This window comes from Ochotona curzoniae, unplaced genomic scaffold (genome assembly GCF_017591425.1).
Source record: "Ochotona curzoniae isolate NIBS_2020 unplaced genomic scaffold, NIBS_Ocur_1.0 contig_1014, whole genome shotgun sequence".
Lineage (NCBI taxonomy): Eukaryota > Metazoa > Chordata > Mammalia > Lagomorpha > Ochotonidae > Ochotona > Ochotona curzoniae.
In genome coordinates, this window is record NW_024464920.1 from 15,808,282 (window position 1) to 15,828,079 (window position 19,798).

The 19,798-nt window shown below is 39.4% G+C and overlaps 2 protein-coding genes across 3 annotated transcripts in view; one reads left to right on the forward strand and one right to left on the reverse strand.

Moving 5' to 3' along the window:
• Positions 1-1,105, forward strand: part of CEP290 (centrosomal protein 290) — a 69,504-nt gene extending 68,399 nt beyond the window's left edge. Inside the window, exon 54 of the mRNA XM_040981100.1 lies at positions 815-1,105. Coding sequence (XP_040837034.1) covers positions 815-1,039 — 225 coding nt within the window. The 3' untranslated portion in view covers positions 1,040-1,105. The remainder of the gene's footprint in view (positions 1-814) is intronic.
• CUNH12orf29 (chromosome unknown C12orf29 homolog) lies at positions 140-18,156 on the reverse strand. 2 transcript variants are annotated; one of them, XM_040981110.1, is made up of 7 exons: positions 17,951-18,156; positions 12,459-12,576; positions 9,181-9,276; positions 8,400-8,516; positions 5,811-6,008; positions 3,030-3,199; positions 140-1,833 (listed from the first exon to the last, which is right to left on the reverse strand). In XM_040981110.1, exons 1-7 carry the CDS (start codon positions 18,038-18,040, stop codon positions 1,645-1,647), a joined length of 978 nt encoding a protein of 325 aa, XP_040837044.1. In that variant the 5' UTR covers positions 18,041-18,156; the 3' UTR covers positions 140-1,644. The 2 variants fall into 2 exon arrangements, with proteins under 2 accessions (XP_040837044.1, XP_040837052.1); XM_040981118.1 differs by lacking the exon at positions 17,951-18,156 and adding an exon at positions 13,591-13,744.
• Positions 18,157-19,798: the final 1,642 nt, after the last annotated feature.

The window sequence follows — 19,798 nt, forward strand, 5'->3', positions numbered from 1 at the left end:
AGGATACATCCTGTCAAGTCCTGGAAGTACTTAAAAGTTTAACACTTTTAAGTATAATAAAGTGTTAAACTTTGCTACTGCCAATTTCATTATGTTCATCTACGTTAAAATATTAAACAAAAAAAATCACATGCAACAATACATTTATTTTTTAATTGTAACAAATATAGCTCATTACTTGAATACTTTCTTCAACTTTTAGGGGGAGTGTCTTCAAGTTGTTTCTTAGGTTTCTTAAGGTTTACTTTTCCCTGGAAACATTTCATTATGATCCCTTTTAAGGCAATGTAATTGAACAAAATAGCATGGACACAGAAATGGAATAGGCTCTTCTAAATATTCATTAATGCTCAAAATCTCTAAATCTCTGTCCCCACCAGATGCCTTACTTAGACTGTCAGAAGTACCAGGATTTCCATGATCATAAATAAACTTAGGAAGGTTGACCACTACTCATTAACAATTAGCATCTTGTAAAGAGGAAATATAAATTAATTTAAATAAAATCTCAACCAAAATATCCATGTTGTGATGAACATTTTTCATTTCTCAATGAATATATTACATTGAATGCTATTATACTCTAAAAACTGAACAACTGTTAGTCAAACTTACAGCATACATTGTTTGACAATTATAAGTTCTTTATTTATATTGTACTGTTACACCTTATTAACAATCTTAACAAAATACTGCATCTATAGCATTTACTATTTAGGTTACTTTGGCTTTCTTATTTATGATTAAATGTCTTTAGTTGAACTAAAAATTGTATTCATGTACATGACTTTTAAAGATAATATATTTTCATTAGGAAGAAGTTAAAAAGCTGAAGAAAGAACTGGAAAATTTTGATCCTTCATTTTTTGAAGAAATTGAAGATCTGAAGTATAATTATAAGGAAGAAGTTAAAAAAAATATTCTTTTAGAAGAAAAGTTAAAAAAATTTTCTGAGCAATTTGGTGTTGAATTAACTAGCCCTGTTACTTCTGAACAGTATGAAAATGAAGAAAGTCTTGATAACTTCCCTGTATATTAAGGTCCATCAATAATCATAGTTTTATTTATTTATAAGTTTAAAATTTTATAGGATATTAAGCAAATCTGGACTGAAGAATTTCTTCAACTCTATACCATACCATTACAGAAGTGAACTGAAATTTTTATTAAGTAAAATTTTTGGGGATTTTATCTTATTGGAAATGTATATTTTGAAGACAGATTTTTCATTAAGCTAGGATAAAATAGTTTTTCTGTGTTCATAATGTTTGCATTAAGGTTTTTTTGTTAATAGTATGAAGGTAAACTTCAACAACTGTAACATTCACAACTATGATTTTGTATATACTTATATATATGTAAAGACTCTCAGATGCTTTCATTTGTTGTCCTTAAATTATCATCCAGCTAAAGTGAACAGAATTTACCCTTAAACAGTCTTTGGGACTTACTGTTACTTATATTTGTATGTCCAGGGGTTAACATTTGTCAATATCAAATAAAAGACTGAATGAGTATTTGCATCTGGAAAATCATTTTTTCAAAAATTAGAAGACATAGTGATATTTCACAATATTTACACCTTTTGAGCAAAGAATTAGGATTCAAATATAGTAGCAAAGCTAATTTTAATTGCAATTCAGTTTATACATCAAGTGTTATGTCTTTGAGCCTACCAAATTTCTGATTATCTATTTTTGAAAAGTCACTAAACAAACATCTAGTATCAAAGGTAGTGTCATATTTGTTCAAGTTCATGTTGATAACAACTGGCTTTGAATTCATGTAAGTATCTGGAATTGGCCAGGTTAAACCAAGATGATGCCGATGGACCTGTAGAGAGAGAAAAAGGTTAAAGTTTTAATTATTGTTTGATTGTTTAATTATTTGTTCTGCTAAAATGTTACATATTTACTTGCTTAATCTCTATCTTCCCCATTGGAATGTGCGTTTTATGAAAGCAGAGAACTGGTTTTTTGACTCTATTTCTAGTATTTGGAAACATAACCAGGAAAATAATTGGAAGCTCCATAAAATTGTAGTACAGTTCAATAGTGATTATGGAAGCTAGCAGGAAGAGGCAGTCTAACCAAAGGGAACATTCTGTGATAGAGCAGTAAGTTCTGCTTTAGTTGCAAGTGGTTAAATATGGTTAGAACATAAAACTGAGAGTGTTTAGGACTTGGGATATATGTAGAATAGTTTTGGAAAATTACACAGGGATAAGATCATGAAAAATTTTACAGAAACAACAGTGTTATACAAGGAAGATACACATTATTTTGTGCATGATACACAGAGTAAGACAGATGCTATGTAGGAGAACAATATTCAAGCACAGGTCATGAACTAAATAGCGAAGTGGTTGAGAAGGTCACACACTGGACAGATTAGAATCTTTAAGAACTGATACCTATATCTATAAAGTAATAGAAGGACGGGTTCAAAATAATAAACAAAGGTTTTGTTTGTTTGTAGTATTTGTTTTTTCACTGAATTTTGGAGTCAGGGGGTTAGTTAGGTACAATTTTGAACATAATGAAATTCAGTTCCCTGTAAGACATCCAAAAACAAACCCAAGAGAGACTAGGTTGAGCATTCCCTAGTCCAAAAATCCAAAATTTGAAATTTGAAAGTCGGACATATGGTCTCAAAAAGTTTTAATTTTGAAATTTTTTGAATGTCAGATTTTTTAATTAGAAATACTTCTTGGCACTGTTGTTATTCAACAAATCCGTAAGTGTAGAAGATGCTGAATTAAGGCTAAATAGAGAGAATACTATTGTATAGATGAATTTCCAGAAGCGGACAGACAGTGTCACTTTAACTGTGAAGCACATCTATAACCAGTGAGCCCAAATTCATCAGGAATCACCGTCGTGGCATACAACAATGGTGGTATGTGGGGATAAGATACTGCATTTCTTTACTGCCAGTTAGCAATGCTGCGACTTGGAGAGAATCTGTCACTTTTACTTCCTCTGGGATGATACCAACACCTAAATACACAAATTAGTGTTTGTTCTTACCTTAATTAAACAGCCATCACTGCAATGCCATACTATTCCTTCGATTTTGCCCTCTCTGCAACCTTCAAACCAGGACAGTAGATCACTGTGCTTCAATGCAGGAAGATTTCCTATTTGAAATGCTCCATGTGGTATAAGAAGGTGTAATGGATGCTTCTTGCTTCCTAACCCTGAACGGTGCAATTTGCCATTAGCCATATTCATTCAAAGGATCGAACAAAGGATGAAAAAGTTACCCCTTAAAAGTCTTCTAAACATTTAGGAATAAAACATTTACTTATTTACTTGGTGTTTTTGAAGAGAATAGAATCCCAGTGGTTTGGGTCCTGTTCTCATTTGTTGTCCTTAAATTATCAAATTAGAACTGAAGTCCAAGACATCTACATTCCACCTCTGTGTGTGTACTCTGCACTGTGATAGCAAACTGTGGCTTGCACACCAAGATTAGAGAAACACGTTTTTGCAGATTGTTTCAAAGGAACTCAGCCACATCCATTCATTTAAGTACTGCCTGTGGCCCACATAGGTTAAGTAACTGCTCTTCGACATTCTGCAGAAATGTCTGCCAACCCCTGTTCTACCCCATTAGTCACAATCAGCTATCATTTTGCTCAATAGCCACCCCCTGTCTATGACACCTTGTATAATTACTACCTTAGCTTCGTTACATCTGCCAATCAAGCTCCTCTCTCTGTACTACAGCTTTCAGGACCTATGTCCATCTTCTCAATCCCCTATCAGTAGTCCATTGAGTCCCTGGAATATTCAATTCATCATCATATATATCCTGACACTTGATATGGTATTACCAATTTCTTTTTTCATTACTTTTCATTTAAAAGGTTTTACTAACAGGGGCCCAGCTCAATAGCGTAGCAGTTAAAGTCCTTGCCTTGAACACACCAGGATCCCATATGGGAGCCAATTCTAATCCCGACAGCTTCACTTCTCATCCAGCTCCCTGCTTGTGGCCTGGGAAAGCAGTTGAGGACGGCCCAAAGCCTTGGGACCCTGTACCTCTGGGAGACCTGGAGGAAGTTCCTGGATCCTGGCTTCGGATCGGCGCAGCACCGGCCATTGCTCTCACGTGGGGAGTGAATCATCGGACCGAACATCTTCCTCTCTGTCTCTCCTCCTCTCTGTATATCTGACTTTGTAATAAAAATAAATGAATCTTTAAAAAATAGATACAATGTTGAGAAACAATGCTTAACTGGACATTTTTTAGTGTGTGGTTTTTACAACTTATTTTAATGGTACAGATTTAAGTGATACAGTATAATAATTTCATCTAACCATTTAATAGGTGAAATATTTGTTAACACATCCATCTCAAACTTTCTTAAACTTCTGTTTAAAATTATTGTTTATGGAGTACAGTGTGACATTCCAATAAAGGTATAAATGTACTGATCAAGGGCTGGCACTGTGGTATAGTGGGTAAAGCTACTGCTTGCAGTACTGGCATCCCATATGGTGCTGGTTCAAATCCCAGTTGCTCCACTTCCAATCCAGCTCCCTGTTAATGCACCAGGAAGAGCAGCAGCGGATGGGCCTTGGGTCCCTGTACCCACATGGGAGAGACCCAGTAAAAGCACCTGGTTCCTGGCTTTGGATTACTCTAGTTCCAACCATTTCAGCCATTTGGGGACTGAATCAGTCAATAAAGATATCTCTCCATCTACTTCTCTATCTCTAACTTACCTTTTCAATACATGAATCCTTAAAAAAAAAAGTACTGATGAAATCAGAGTACTCTATCAAGTTTAGAACCTTCAGGTTATAGTGTTTTTGTTGTTGTTGTTGTTTCCTAGTTAAAGTCAGAATTACTGGGAAGGAAAAGGGTGGCGGCGAGTAGATAATTCCACACACAGGTTCACTCCCCAGATGGCCACCATGGCCAGAGCTGGGCCAGTCTGAAGTTAAGTGCAGGAGCTTCTTCTGTTCTCTGTTCTGTAGAAGGACGTGGGCCTCCTCCAATGCTTTTCCAGGCCATTAGCAGGGAATTGGGTCAGAAGTGGACTAGCCAGGGCACAAGCTAGCTCCTACGTGGGATACCAGTGCCACAGGCAGAGGACTAGTGTGCTATGTAACCAAAACAGCCCCAAGACCTCTTTATTTTGCTCTTGATGTATGTAATAGGCTATGTGAAAATAAGAGAAAAACCTTCAAGACATTTCACAGGCAGACTTTTTTTTCTGGTTATGACCCCCAAAAGCGCAGCTGACAAAATAATAGACAAATGAGATTATGTCAAGCAAAGAAGCTCCTGTGCAACCAAAGAAACAAGAGCAAAGACATAACCAATAGAATAGGAGAGAGATACTTACACAGGATTAAGAGGCAGAATAGATAAGGAACTCAATTTAAGAACAAAGAAAAGCACACAACACCCAAATAATCAAATTTAAACATGCGGAAAGGATATGAATGGGCATTTCTCAAAAGACAGACAAATGACCAACAATCATATGAAAAAGTGGGCATTGGTGATGCAAATAAATTGTCAATTAATGCAAATCAAAACCACAATGAGGTATTTCATCATAGCCCAAATGGAGTGGAGTGGAGAGTGGGAAGAACTAATATGCTTGTAAAACTTTGTATGAAATATATGAAATTTTGTTCGCTTTATATAAATAGAAAAGTTTAAAAAGACAAAAAATAATGTGGAAAGAAAAGAGAAACTTTTCTACAGTGTGTATACTTTTAAAGTTGTCCAGAAAAATCCTCTTTATACCTGGCTATAAAAGTTATTAAAACGGGACAGACTTCACTCACCATATGGATTTCCATTGATATGTGTTCCTATGAGCTCCAGTGTTTGTTCTAAGAGGTCTGCTAGTGGCACTGCACTTATTTCCAAGACCCCAGGATCTGCAGCGTGGGGCTTTAACACCAAGGCAATTCCAAATTCATAATGAACCACAGAAGAATGCCAGCAATACTGTTTGTTGTTTTTTTCCACTGGTACCCAGCCTATCATTTAAAGAGGAAAAAAAAAAAAAAACCAGAATTTTTAAGATGATTTTCTTAGGATTGAAACTGGTCAATTTAATTTTTGTTAAAATGTTTCCCTGGCTTGATGCAATGACTCAGTTGCCTTGCCTTGCACACCCTAGAATTCCATATGGCGCCAGTTCCTGTTGCGGCTGTTCCACATACCATCCAGCTTCCTGCTTCTGGTCTGGGAAAATGGCAGAGGATGGCCCAAAGCTTTGGGACTCTGCATCCACGTGGAAGACCCAGAGGAAGCTTCTGGCTCCTGACTTCGGATTGGCTCAGCTCTGGCCTTTGCAGCCACTTGGGGAATGAGCCAGCAAAAATATTATTTTTTTTAATCATATAGGCTATATTTTTTCAATTCAGTTGAAGTGTTAATCGTTCAATTATTCCACGACAGAGTACCCACCAGTCTCTTCCTTCCTAATTCACCCTACCTCTGTAAGGATTGAAAATTGTTTTAACACACAGCATTAACACATTTGAATGTTTTCTTTTCACCATCCCTCCAATTTCAGGGACAATGGGTATATGCAGTAAGTGTTTCTGAATACATGAAATTGCTCTACTCTAATTCTGAACAGTTTATTGATTCCATATCAATTGAACACTACTGCTATTCTCATTCTTACCAGGACCATCCTGATAGAGAATTCATTACCAAAACGAGAAAAAGAGAGAAACTATGGCATACAAGTATATGACACTGTGAAGAGTTACACTGTTAACCTCTGTTTCCACAGATTTCTGTAAGAACTTCCTTGTTGGCCTGCTGGCTCACAGTAAAACTCAGCCCACTTTGATCACTGTTCGGTTTCTAAAATACAAATTCAGTTTTGCTGTTGCCCTGCAAAATCCCCCTTCTCATCAGCATAAATTTCAACTCCTTTACCTGAAACACAGGCCTTTAAGGTCTGAGTCCATGCCATCCACATCTCAGCCTCAATCTTTATAAGCTCATCAATACATCATACACTCTAACCATTTTAGCTGCATAAAATGTCCAAAATAGTCCATGCTCTCTAATTTTCAGGGAACATTCCTGACCATCCCTTTAGCTATTTTCCTGGTTCTTGAGCTTCAGCACAGATAATCCCTCTAAAAAGCCTCTTCTAGCCCTAAGCTGATAAAGGCATCCCTCCCTCTTCACTTGTAGCTGTGCATTCATTCCTGCTGGCCTTGAAGTCATGGTATATTATTGGTTGATTTCTCCAAACATCTCATAGAACGTCAATGACAGACTTTCAGACCCTCATTTCCACACTGCTAGCATCCAGAGTACTGTGCACAGGATAGACACAATATCCCTGTCGGGCACATCATCTTGATCTTGCCTGTCTTCCCATACAACATTCCTCTGCAAAATTTTATCCTTCCCCAGAAAAACTACTTGTGAGATACAGGCTTTAAATTACCTTCACTGAAATATTGTTCTAGAATCTTCAAATGATCAAAACACACGCACAGACCCTAAGTTGTCCTCAGTCTCAAAGTAAGACTTCCTAAAGTATTATTTCAGGCAAAGTCAATTATGTCATCTCTCCTGATAAGAACTTCAAAGCTATTCGCATTCAAAGCTTCATGAATTTTCACAGAATACAGTTCGTAATATGTCTATCTTAAAAATTATTCTAAACCCTTGCCTTGAGGATATTCTTGATATAAAATATCAGATATAAATTAAATTAGGTAAATTAATTCAGAGTCTTTGCTCTACCTATGTAAATAAAGAGCCATATTTAAACTTTGAAATTTTAGGTTGAATGAACCTTATTGCTCCTTATACACTTCTCCACTTCTGGTCTACTTCTTGTCTACCTCCCTGCTAATGTGCCTTGGAATGCAGTAGAAGATGGCTCAATCCATGTAACCACGTGCAAGATGAAGATGGAGTACCAGGCTTAAGCCTGGTTCCAGCCTGGTGCCAGCTCCAGTCTTTGTGGCCATTTGGGGCGTAAACCAGCAGATGGAACATCTCTCTCATCCTCTCAATAACTCTGCCTTTAAAATAAAGCATACACAGGCTGGGTCGGCATGGTGATACAGCAGGCTAGTACTACACCTGCAATGCTGGTATCCCATATGGGTACTGATGCAACTCCTGGCTGCTCAATTTGATCTAGCTCCCTGCTGATGGCCTGAGAGAGCTCAACGTCTTGGTCCCTTGTACCCACATGAGAGATCCTGAAGAAGCACCTGGCCCCCACTTCAGCTCAGTCCAGCTCGGGCCGCTGCAGCCACTTGGAAGGCTTCCAGCAGATGGAAGATCTCTCTGTCTCTCCCTCTCTTTGTCTGTAACTCTGACATTCATGTAAAATAAATAAATCTTTTCAACACACAAATCGCATTTAGGAAGAAATCTCATACCAGGAATGTGTCCATTTTCATCAGGAATTGGATTCCCATTTAGTTGTTCTATTTCCTTTGCTGGTATCCAACACTCCGGGACAGGTTTGAAGTCCTCTTCAATATTCCAAAAAAACTCTAAACAGAGATCATCTCAAATGTAGTTATAGTTTTAAATATATACAGAATCTATGCAAAGTTGGAACAGCTGGTAAAACATCATAATATCATATATGATTATGACAAAAATATTGTTCATTTTACGAAAATGAATATTAACTCTTGGAGTGCTAACAGTTTAAATTTCCAATGTTGAACATATTATCTTTTGTATGCAGAGTTTAACAAGCTAATTAAACTAGCCAATATTCTATAATGTGTATGAATTTATTCTTCATTATTAATAAACATAAATTATATTCACAAACACAGATCCACAATCATGTGGATATCTATTACTTAAGAGTATTTTGAGGCACTTCACTGTTGCTAGAAATACTGAGATTTGCATCTGATTTATAAAATAACATATTTCTCTTATACCAAATCAAAATGTTACTCAGCATACTATAGTGTAATAATTTGTATGCTTTAACAAAATAGACTCACACTGCAATGAGAGTCAAGGAAATAGCAGCAAAATACCTTAAAATAATATTTTCAAATATCTTTTTATGTATAAAAATATTCAAATAAAATCTTTTTGCTCATTGCTAAAACCATACGGGACACAAAGGATGGAAAAAATCGCAGCAATAAAAAAGCCACAAACCTCAGCTATTTAAAAAGGTAAAACACCAACCTTTTGAACTGTCTTTTGAATGTAGAAAATTTTTAAATCTTTTGTCAGCTTGTTTGTTGGGTTTCCTATCGAGTCGAGCCCAGAGGTATGGTTGACCTGAAAAATTAATACAAAATTAAAAGTATAAGGGGCCAAACAAAATTTATCTTAAAAGGCATTTCAGACTGAAAGTTTTCCAATAAATGGTAGGTCATTTCTTTAATACAAAAAGCAAGCCTAGGAAACTAAGGGAAGCGCCTGGTCTAAGCCACATTCCAACTAGCAATTTACATTATGAGAACACTGATTTCTCTAGCTAAAAAATGATGAGTATGAAATGACATTAAAAATGATGAGATAAAAATAAAAATACTATTCTTTCATACAGATGTCTCAAAATATTTTATTAGTAACTAGCATAGTAAGAAACACAGGCTACCCTTATATATCAAGAAAAGGTAGCCAGATAATTGCATTCATACACCCCCCGAACATTACATGGTGCTGAAGTGTCTTGCATGATCAACCACAGGTCAAGGCTTGAAGCATACTGATCAATACTATTGCTTTCCCATCATGATCCAGGACACAGTACCAGCCTCCTCTTCTGGTACAAGGAATTGCACCTGACCACAACTAGACCCCCAGGAACTGTGGGTGGTTACCTAGCAAGATGCCCACACAATAAGCAGAAGCACAGAATACTGCACCAGAGACAGCCTTCGGATTCCCTGGTTCCAAGATGCTGCCTGCAACCGCCAGTGGGTCCTGAATCTGTGCACATCTGGCCTGCTAGGACCCTGAAGCAGGGAGCCAATTCAGGCAGCCAGACTCCCTTCCCTGAGACAGTCACTGGCTTGTGAGTCACATGCTTACTTTTTAATATACTTGCTACACTATGTCTATTTTACCAGGATACAATGTGGATTTACAGGCATGGTGATTTCAGGTGCTGTGAGTCTTTCTTTGAAGTTTAATCCTGACCTTGTTTAACTGCTATCATAATGCAAAATCACATATAGTGATGCATACTAACATTTCTTTGTAATATATAATGAACTGAAAAACCTTCTATAGTTCCTTCAAATATAAAGGTTTGTAAAAATTATATATATATTCTATTCTATATAGCTCTATATAATTCCAGATAAATAGTATGAAGAAACATTAAAATTATCAACGTAGGTTGAATGAATCCTTTGTTCTTTTTACTAGTAAATACCGAAATAATGCTTTGCACTCATATCCATGCCTACTATCATCAAAACAAGTAAAATACAAAAAAATAAAAGTGGTAATGATAATATGGAGGCACTAGAACCTCTGCACACTACTGGAGGAATGTAAAATGGTGCAACTACTATGAACAGTCACACCTCAAAAAATTACAACAGTTGGCCAGCACCGTGCCACAGTGCATTAAGCCACTGTTTGTGACCATGGCATGATGCATTGCATGCATCAGAGACGCATTCAAGTCCCAGTTGCTCTGCTTCTTAGCCCTGTACCTTGCAACTGAAAAGCACCAATGATGACCCAAGTGCTTGAGCCTACGACAGAATGGGTGGCTCAGCTAGTGCCCAGCTCCCAGGTCTCCTTGGCCTTGCCAAGGACAATGGAGCTAGCTGGGAGCAAATCATTGATTGGAAGATCTCTATCCCTCTTTCCATCACTCCTTCAAATAAGCAACAAGATTAAAATTACTTTCTTCATGACTCTTCTCTCTGTAACTCTACCTTGCATAAAAAATAAATCTTAGAAGGAAAGAAAGAAAAAAAAAAGCAAAGAAAATAAAAGTTAAGAAAGAGGAACAAGCACTATGATGTAGTATGGTGTAGTACAGTATGGTTCGATCCTGGCTGCTCCAGTGCTGATCTAGCTCCCTGCTTACGGGAAAGCAATGGTATGATGGCTCAGCTCCTCGGTCCCCAACACCCACGTAGGAGACATACAAGAAGCTCTTGACTGATGGCTTTGGATTGGCTGAGCTTTAGCCACTGACATCATTTGAAAAGTAAATCAGCAGATGAAAGATCTCTTTCTCTTTCTCTCTTAAGCCCACTTTGCAAATAAAAATAAAAATATACAAAGAATATTAAAATTAGAATTAACACTTGATGTAGTAGTTCTACTTCTGGAAATATACCCACAAGAATCAGAAGCAGGGCCTCAAAAAGCCATGCTGCCTAGCCACCCCTGTTCACACACCATCATTCTCAATAGAAAAAGTTGGGAGCAGCCCGAGTGTCCATTGATGGCTGAATGGGTAGACAAAAAGGTGCTATGCACATTCAATGGAGTATTATACAGCTTTAAAAATGAGTGAGTTTCTGATGCAAGCTAACATCATAGACAAACTATGAAACAAGTCAATCACAAAAAGACAAACACTGCATGATTCCACTTATATAATGTATCCAAAATAGTGAAATTGATGGAGACGAAAAGCAGAATGGGGAAGGAGCACAGGAAGTTATTTAGTCTTCTGGAAACGGATACTGGTGAGAGAGCACATTATGAACACACTTAACAGTTCATGTAAAATAGTTAACATGGTAGATTTGTGTATATTTGCCACAGTAAAAACATTGTTCTAGAGATTAAACAAGGGTCAGTTTGGATGCCCATTTGATCCAGTGATTCTTCCTCTGGGTACATATACCAAAGGCCTGCAGACAGGGCCTCTAAGAGACACGTGTTCTGTCCTACACATAGCAGCATTAGAACAATAGCCAAGAGGTGGGGCCAGCCCAACTGCTCTGCTTCTTTGCTGGCAACGAGAAACAATCTTATTACCCAGAAACAATCAGGATATTTTTCTTTACAATCCATTTCTTATTTACAGAGCTGATCATTTCTGTTTGTGTCAACCTCTTTAAAAGAACATTTACATGAACTTAACTGGAGTTGATATCAATACTAATAAAGCTGATGAAAATATTAGTGGGATCAGTGCAAGGAGAACAAGAGGGAGGGTCAGACAAACTCAGGTTCCAGCGCCAGTTAAACCATTCAGCAACTACATGGTCATAAACTAGTTGAGTTGACTGAGCCTCAGTTTCCTTATCTGAAAAACGGAAGGAGGTAACATGTGGGGAACATTTATCATACCACTTGTTCCGTCAGAGTACTAAGTATATATAACTTTCTTTCCCTCCACCTAGAGAAAAACTACAATACATAACAAATAAGTCTGCTACGACTCTTACATTCAAATGTTTATGAAGATAAAATGTCTCATTTTTAATCTGCAAAGTGATTAAGAAAAAGTACAATTTGTAATGAATATTGTATTTTACCTTTGTAGGTAGTAACATAACAACATGTTCCATCCACTTTTTCTGTTGGAATTGCATTGTATATATCTGCATCTAATGCCTTGTGACTTATAGTTTCAGTTGCCAAAACTTTAAATGGCTTAAAAGAGAAAGAGAAAATCGGTTTAAGATAAAAACCCTCTATGTCTTCAGACATTTTTACCTGAAATGCTCTTGATTCTATCAGTTCCAAGAGATGGTCTCCTGTTTATCCTTCGACTCAATTTATAAACATTCCCGTCAAGTTGTCCAATCATCCCTTCCCATCTATACTATCAGATCAATACCTGATTATCCCACAAAATTGTGTTCTTTACGTTTCTTCACCTTCCACAATGACCCAGGAGGCATGTCGGAGGCGGCACTACATCCTTAGCACTGCTGTATATGGAAAGATGTGTGAAACGCATGGTTCTCAAATACAAAAGTAATCAAAAAAATCATCTCCACCTTTCATGGAATGTGAGGAAGACTAAAGAAACAAAATGTGTTAAAAAAAAAAAAAAAAGTGTGTTAGGCCTGCTAAGTGCTTAAGAGAAAAAACAAAGGGAGAGAAGAGAGGGGTGAGGTGCTACCTCAGAAGTGATGGGCAGGAAAGAACTCTCTGAAGAGGCAACACAGGAGCAGACCAGAAGGGAAGGAATGCTAAATTATAAACACGCAGATACCGAGGGCACCCAGTCACGATCGGAAGTGTCTGAACAAAGTACAGGCCACTGCGCTTGCGGCTGACTGCAAGTAAAACCAAAACATGTGTTTGACTAACAAGTGATTCCTTTGGCGCTCCTGGTAACGCAATACAAGTATCTGCCACTCATAATTTTCAGTTTTTCAGGAATAAACCTACTTTTCAATACAGGAGACTTCCTTCCAGGAACACAAAATTGACTTCTCACTTCCGATTTGGTTCTTTGCAAGTCCTAGCAGGGATCTGGTGACGTTCTGCTTGAGCCACTCTCAGACAGCAGCAGGTACAGATGGGGGTGGGGTCAGCCATAGTTTGTTTCTAATTTTTCTTAATACTTTTTATTTTTTGTTAGCAAAGTAAGTGCACAAATGGTTCTTAGGCAAAATCTCTAAAAATACACAAAAGCGTAAACAAGAAATCACCCACCGTCTTTCCCATTCAGATGTAACCATCAATCAGTGTTCAGCATGATTCCAATTGTTTTTAGTGCAGTTTTCATCTTCATATACTTGACATTAATTTCCAGGACATTTCCATCTTTTTTTAAAAAGAGATGTATTTATTTACTTGAAAGGCACAGAGAAAGAGGGGAAGAAGGAGAGACAGAGAAGTTTTTGCATTGGCTGGCTTGCTCCCCAAGAGGCCCCAACAGCTGGAGCTGGGCCTGTCCAAAGCCAGGAGCATCTTTCATGCCTCCCACATGGATTCAGAAACCTAAGAACTTGGACCACCGTCCACTGCTTTCCCAACTACATTAGCAGGGAGCTGAATAGGAAGTGGAGCAGCCAGAATTCGAACTGTGTCCACATGTGATGTCACCCACTACACCAAAATGCTGGCCCCAGGATAGCTTCTTTAGAAGTTACAGTTGTACTTTCTGAATTTATTTGTCTCACATGCTTTTCCTTATTAACTGCATGATAACATTAAAAAAAAAAAAAACCTTTCCCTAATATTCCATCTGTGAAAAATGCTGCCATGCTGCCATCATGTTTGGTTGCCCAAACTGATTATCTGCATATTTTCATGAAGTGATATTAAGATCCAATGTGAAGGATCTTGGCATCTCTATTTAAAAATTTCAGATCAAAGACTAAGATCTTAATTTCCAGCACAGTATCCTAAAATCAGCTTTACATTCTAAGGTGTTAAACTATGCTGTAAAGTTCAACAAGTACTTTCTGGGGAAATACATGATTGGGGAAATACATGGTTTGAAAGGACAATCAACCCCTGGTGGGTTTTTGCACGAACTGAGACTGCTTATATTGGAAAGACCTTAAAATTTCTGAGCTGTATCAATTAAGTTTTTTTTTTACCATTATTTAATTGTAAAATATTCAAAAGCAATAGAAAAAAAATGCCTCTATAAAATAAATACTGTTCTTGATTCTGAGTTAGGCTTGTTTGTTAACAGTTTTCTTTCATCACCTGATTTCCCCATTTAGTTAATTTGAGTGCTGTATTTTCAAATCCCTTTATATCAAAATCAGAAGTTTCTGTGGGTACTCATGCAGCCAAGTTTGAACACCTAGACTACAAAAGCAATTGTTCTTTACTATGCAGGCAGTGTGTAAAGTTTTAGTGGCACAACTTTGTGGTAAGACCTCAAATGAGTACCCCAGGAAATATGGCCCTCTAATGGCCCAAGCCGATTTACTATGTCATCTTAGATATGTCATATCACACACCCAACTGCTATTTCAATTCAAATCTTTTCCTGGAGTACTCAACATCTGAGGCTGATTTTGCTTCACTCACTTTCCTTCTTCTGTTGAAAATACTATGAATCACTCCATGTGTCTTTTGATTTTATATTCAGAGTATTCACTTCTTGATCCTTTCTGGTTTTGGTAGTTAATTGGATATTTTTTTCTACTACTAAAACGGTACATCAAGAAAGCAGCCAAGATGAAGACAGTTTCTATTTTTTTCTTTTTTAAATTGATACAGTTTTGTAGCTATAGCAAGATGAAGCCACATTTTACGTTTCTTAATGACTTTTTAAACTGAATTTTCGTTTCTAAAAAGGAACATTTTTTATTAATAAACAACTTTAAGTGACTATACTCTTACAATGTGGAAAGCACTGCACAATATATACAAGTGTATACAAACTCAAGACCAATAATGTGGAAGCACTGTTTCAAACAGAATTAGGCAAACTATAAAACAGTTTCATTCATGTGCTGATTCAGTACATTCAAGATAACTCTGAACAGAAATAATCACTTACGGCATGGTATCACATGAACATAACATGTGGGGCTACAACCAGAAGGTCTGACCCAATAGTAGTGTTCAACTTTTGTGTGTAGGCAAGTGTGTGTGCATATTTATCGAAGATCCCATGGAGCAGATATCTATGACCATGTTGCTGTATATAAATGATTGTTCTGGGGCCAGCACCATGACATAATAGGCTAAGCTTCCACTTTGGGTGCTGGCATCCCACATGGACACTGGTTCCTGTCCTGGTCATTCCACTTCAATCTGGTGTCCTGCTTACCGCCTGCAAGAGCAGCAGAGGATGGCTCAAGCCCTTGGGTCCCTGCCCCCAAGAGAGAGACCCAGAAGAAGGTCCCGGCTTCAGACCGATCAAGCTCCAGTAGCTGGGAGATCTCTGTCTCTCTCTGTAACCCTGAGTTTCAAATACATAAATATATCTCTTTAACAAAAAAGAATGTTATCTACCACTCCTTGCTGACATGTGCAAAGCACTGCAGAAGACTTTAAGAGGTACACAAGGATCTTCTCTATCATCAAAGTATTCACTACTGGAAAAGCAAGACGTGTCAATCTCAAGAGTATCAATTGTGTGGTCCATCATAATTTCTGGGTAGAAGAGAAATCACTAGAATCATTAAATTGACTGAAGATTTTTTTTTTTATGAAGAAGGTCCTATTTGAAGACACGAGACAGCTGAATAATAACCTATAAGGTTTTTAAAGTGTATAGAACCCAGTTGTATATAAACTAAAATTGAAATGTCAATGAAGAAGTCACAGCATGTAGTTAAGAACTTGCATTTTTTTTTCTTTCTTCTTTTAACATACTGGCTACTCAATACTATGTCAATTAATTCCATAACATTATAAGCTGTGGCTGATGTTATGTTGGGCCTTTTAATTGACTGGGATGATACTCTGTCGGCTCTACCTTCAGACCAGAGATCGTCTACCCAACAAGCCGTTGAACTTATCTGGACAATAACATGCTGGACTCTATGCTTGGTATATGCTTGCAATGAAAGAGTCTCAACTGAACTTGAACTGTGGTAATGCAACAAGGTGGAGGAACCCACCATGGGGGGAGGGCTTTAGGAGGAGTGGGGAGAATCCCAGTGCCTATAAAACTGTGTCACATAATGCAATGTAATGTTAAAAAAAGAAGAAGAAGAAGGTCCTATTTGAAACACTAAAAACCCTGTGGAGGTGATGCAGGAGGAAAAAATAAACACATAGCCTGAGCAGCAGTGTGGAGACAGGATTGTGGCTGGTGTGTTTCAGAAGGAAACAGACCAGTGCCACAGCGACTTCACCCTCAGGAGGTTAGAGATTGGGCCTAACCCACAGAGGGCATGGATGCCTAGCAGCTAGGTGCTAGGCTACAAACATCCCCACGATGCAGTGTTCCCTGCAGAGACATGGCACTTTTGCAAACTACAGTCCTCTAATACAGGTAATCAACAATCGCGGGCCGAACCACTACCCCAGCACACTATTTCCTATGGATTCTGTCAGTGAAACATGTACAGCACAAGGCTGACTAATGCCAGAGCCACTAGGGCAGGAACAGCAGGGTTTCAACTAGGCAAGAAGAGCGTGATGATCATTCCGGAAGAGGAAAGAGGCAGTGCATAAATCAGGACATGAGATATTGGAAACCGCTCAAGTGATCGCAGAAGAAAAGAATATAGAGAGAACAGGCGTAAGAAGCAAGAGGCCTCAAGCATGAAGCGATGTCAGGGTTCACTTTTCAATCAACAAATGCAGTCATCTGCTGCTGACCAAGTGTCAAGCCCTGGATAGGCAGAGGAAAGATAACAGCAGGGACTCCGCCCTAAACGTCTCTGGGTGTATTAGCCCAAGAAGGCCTGTTGCCAATGATGAAGCGCAGGAAGGAGACCACCCCCAGGCGACACTTTGATGTCTTGCAAACTGACAGCACACACCCAGTAACTGGGGATTCTGCTGATAGTGAGTCTGCCAAATATCAAGGCATCCTCCTGATAACGCAGTGCTTAGTATTCATGCACTACCATACAGCAAAGCCCCACCATCGTGTAAAACACGTTGCTAGGCCGATGGAAAACCTTCAGCTAGTAAAACAATAGTCAGAATCAAGAAGTTAATTAACACCTAACCATAAATGAGCTCTGATCTTCAGTGAGCTAAATGCGGGAGGATAGCAACACTGCTCTGGGTTCCCAGGTTCCCACAGCTAAAGTGCATCTACCGTTTCCACTTTGGATCGTTCTGGAAAAGCAGCAACGCCTGGGCGGCGGTGATTACCTCGGCACTGGGGGGAAGGCCACTGAGAGGTGCAAAAGGGAGAAGAAAGCAGCATGTTTGGGAGGGTTCGATTTCCTGGCGAGGGTCAACTCTGAATCGCTCACCAGCAAACCTCGCTCGCAGGTGCCCGCCCTCAGAACGAAGAAGGGACAAGAATCTGGAGCTCAAGGCGTACGGGGCTCGCACCCGGCACCTCCCCACGGATCCGCACCACGTGCGGGCCTGCCTGGCAGCTCAGGCCAGCGCAAATGGCGCCAGCGCTCCTGGGTACCTGATGCTCTCTTTTGGTGGAGGGCTCCTCTTTCACCTCCGTCACAAACACACACGGCATTTTCCGCTGCACCGAGCCCAGGCGCCTCATGGTGGCCCCAACAAGGCAATTCAAAAGGGAGAGCGCGTGTCCCAACAGCTCCTGATCCTGGCGGGCGGACGCCCTGCAGCGCTCGGCCAGCCACCCGCTTCAGCCCGGCACCCGGGAGTCTTCCCCGCCGCGGCTAACCCCGGACCCCGCAGGGCGACGCACGCCCGGAAATGGCCTACTGACCCGCGCGCCGCCTTCTGGGAGTTGTAGTGCGGCCCCGAGGCTCCCGGACGTGCGCATCCACGTGCGTGTCCTCCCGAGTTTTGAAAACCGTGAAGAAACAAATGTCCGTTTTCCCGAGTGTGTCAGCTTTCCACAGATACCGGAGATGTTTTCGAAAGTTAACGGATACGAGGTGCGAGGAGTCATTTCAGATAGCTACTTGCCACTGTTGTGTGAACCCTGCTGGTTGATGGGCGTCCTTGAGCCTCGAACTTGCGAGGTTTATGTAGATAGCCGTTCCGGAGTGAGTACAGTAGGAGACACAGCCTTAGACCTGTCCACAGCCATATGCGTGGATGCCGAAAACCCGGAATCTGCTCCGAATGTTTTCATACGAGACTTATTTACTGTCATCATTAAAAGCGGACTCCAAATGAGGTCAAATGGTTTGAGTACTTGTAGTTAACGACCAGCAGGGCTTACAACAGCTTTGTTTAGCTTGCTGCTCAAACGAATGGCTGGTGAATGAGTCACCGCCTGACGATTTTACAATATTTTAAAATACTTTTCAGTGGTAGCTCTTATTTCAGCTAAATAGTTCCCTGCCAAGAGTCATTGGGGCATCTAGGTTTTATTTGGTCATCTTCCATGTGCACGGACAAGGCCTAGTTCTGGTTTGTGTAACTGCCTTCATGTATCAAGCTTTCCAGCATTTATGCCTTTAAGATGTCACACCACTGTATTCCACTTGCAGCTTATGAAGGGATAAAGGAGTTCCAAGTAATAAAATATCCCTCTAAAAAAGCTCATTGTTTGATTGCTAGATTCACAGAGGTTGGGAGGGAGGTAAAGATTTGCCATTTCAAAGTGTTTACTTTTTTCGTTGTCTTTTATTTTCTCACAGGTAAATACAAATTCCCCTCTTCCAATTTACAAGAAAAGGAACAAAGCAAAGAACCCTGACACTGGCCGTGGGATTTGGGGACTTGAAATGTGCTAGTAATTTACAGTCAAGCCCCTGGGACTTATTTATTCTTTGGAGGAATTAAAAGAAAAAAAGAAAATAGAAGAACGAAGGGACGAGAAAGCTTCTCTTTTTAAGTCTGAAAGACAGTTAACCTTAACACCACAAGGGTCACTTTGCAAACTGCCACAGAATTTAGAATTTTCTAAGCCCTGTACCCTGTGTCATTTCAGAGAAGGGTCCTCTTTCATCTGCTCTCTGAAGAGTTGCCTCCAGGCTCCTCGGCGCGCAGGAAGCAGTTTCCAAAGCTGGCTCCATAGGTCCCTGGAGGAACAGAACCTGCTGCATCACAGGGGAGAACCACAAGATCACTTCCTGACTGTGAACTACTGGGCTGCCACTCTGAGGGGGCCAGCAAAACTTGGCCTAGCTGTCATCATTCCGAAGATGCTCCAAGCCCATGTGTTTCAAGTGGTGTCAAAGGATACAAACTAGAAGGGAAACGGGACTCACGGGACTCACTTCTCCTGCCTCAATTCTGAAGTTGCTACCATCCAGTGTATTGAAAAGCTGTATCACAGGATAGAAACTGCCAAGGAAACCTTGAGTCTCGGATGGCTCCTTTGTAGCAT

Coding starts and splice junctions, on each gene's coding strand:
- CUNH12orf29 (XM_040981110.1), bottom strand. CDS start 18,040: ATGAGGCGCCTGGGCTCGGTGCAGCGGAAAATGCCGTGTGTGTTTGTG. Junction 8,517..9,180: donor TTCAAAAGACAGTTCAAAAG/GTTGGTGTTTTA, acceptor ATCTCTGTTTAG/AGTTTTTTTGGAATATTGAA. Junction 3,200..5,810: donor TATCAATGGAAATCCATATG/GTGAGTGAAGTC, acceptor TGCACCGTTCAG/GGTTAGGAAGCAAGAAGCAT.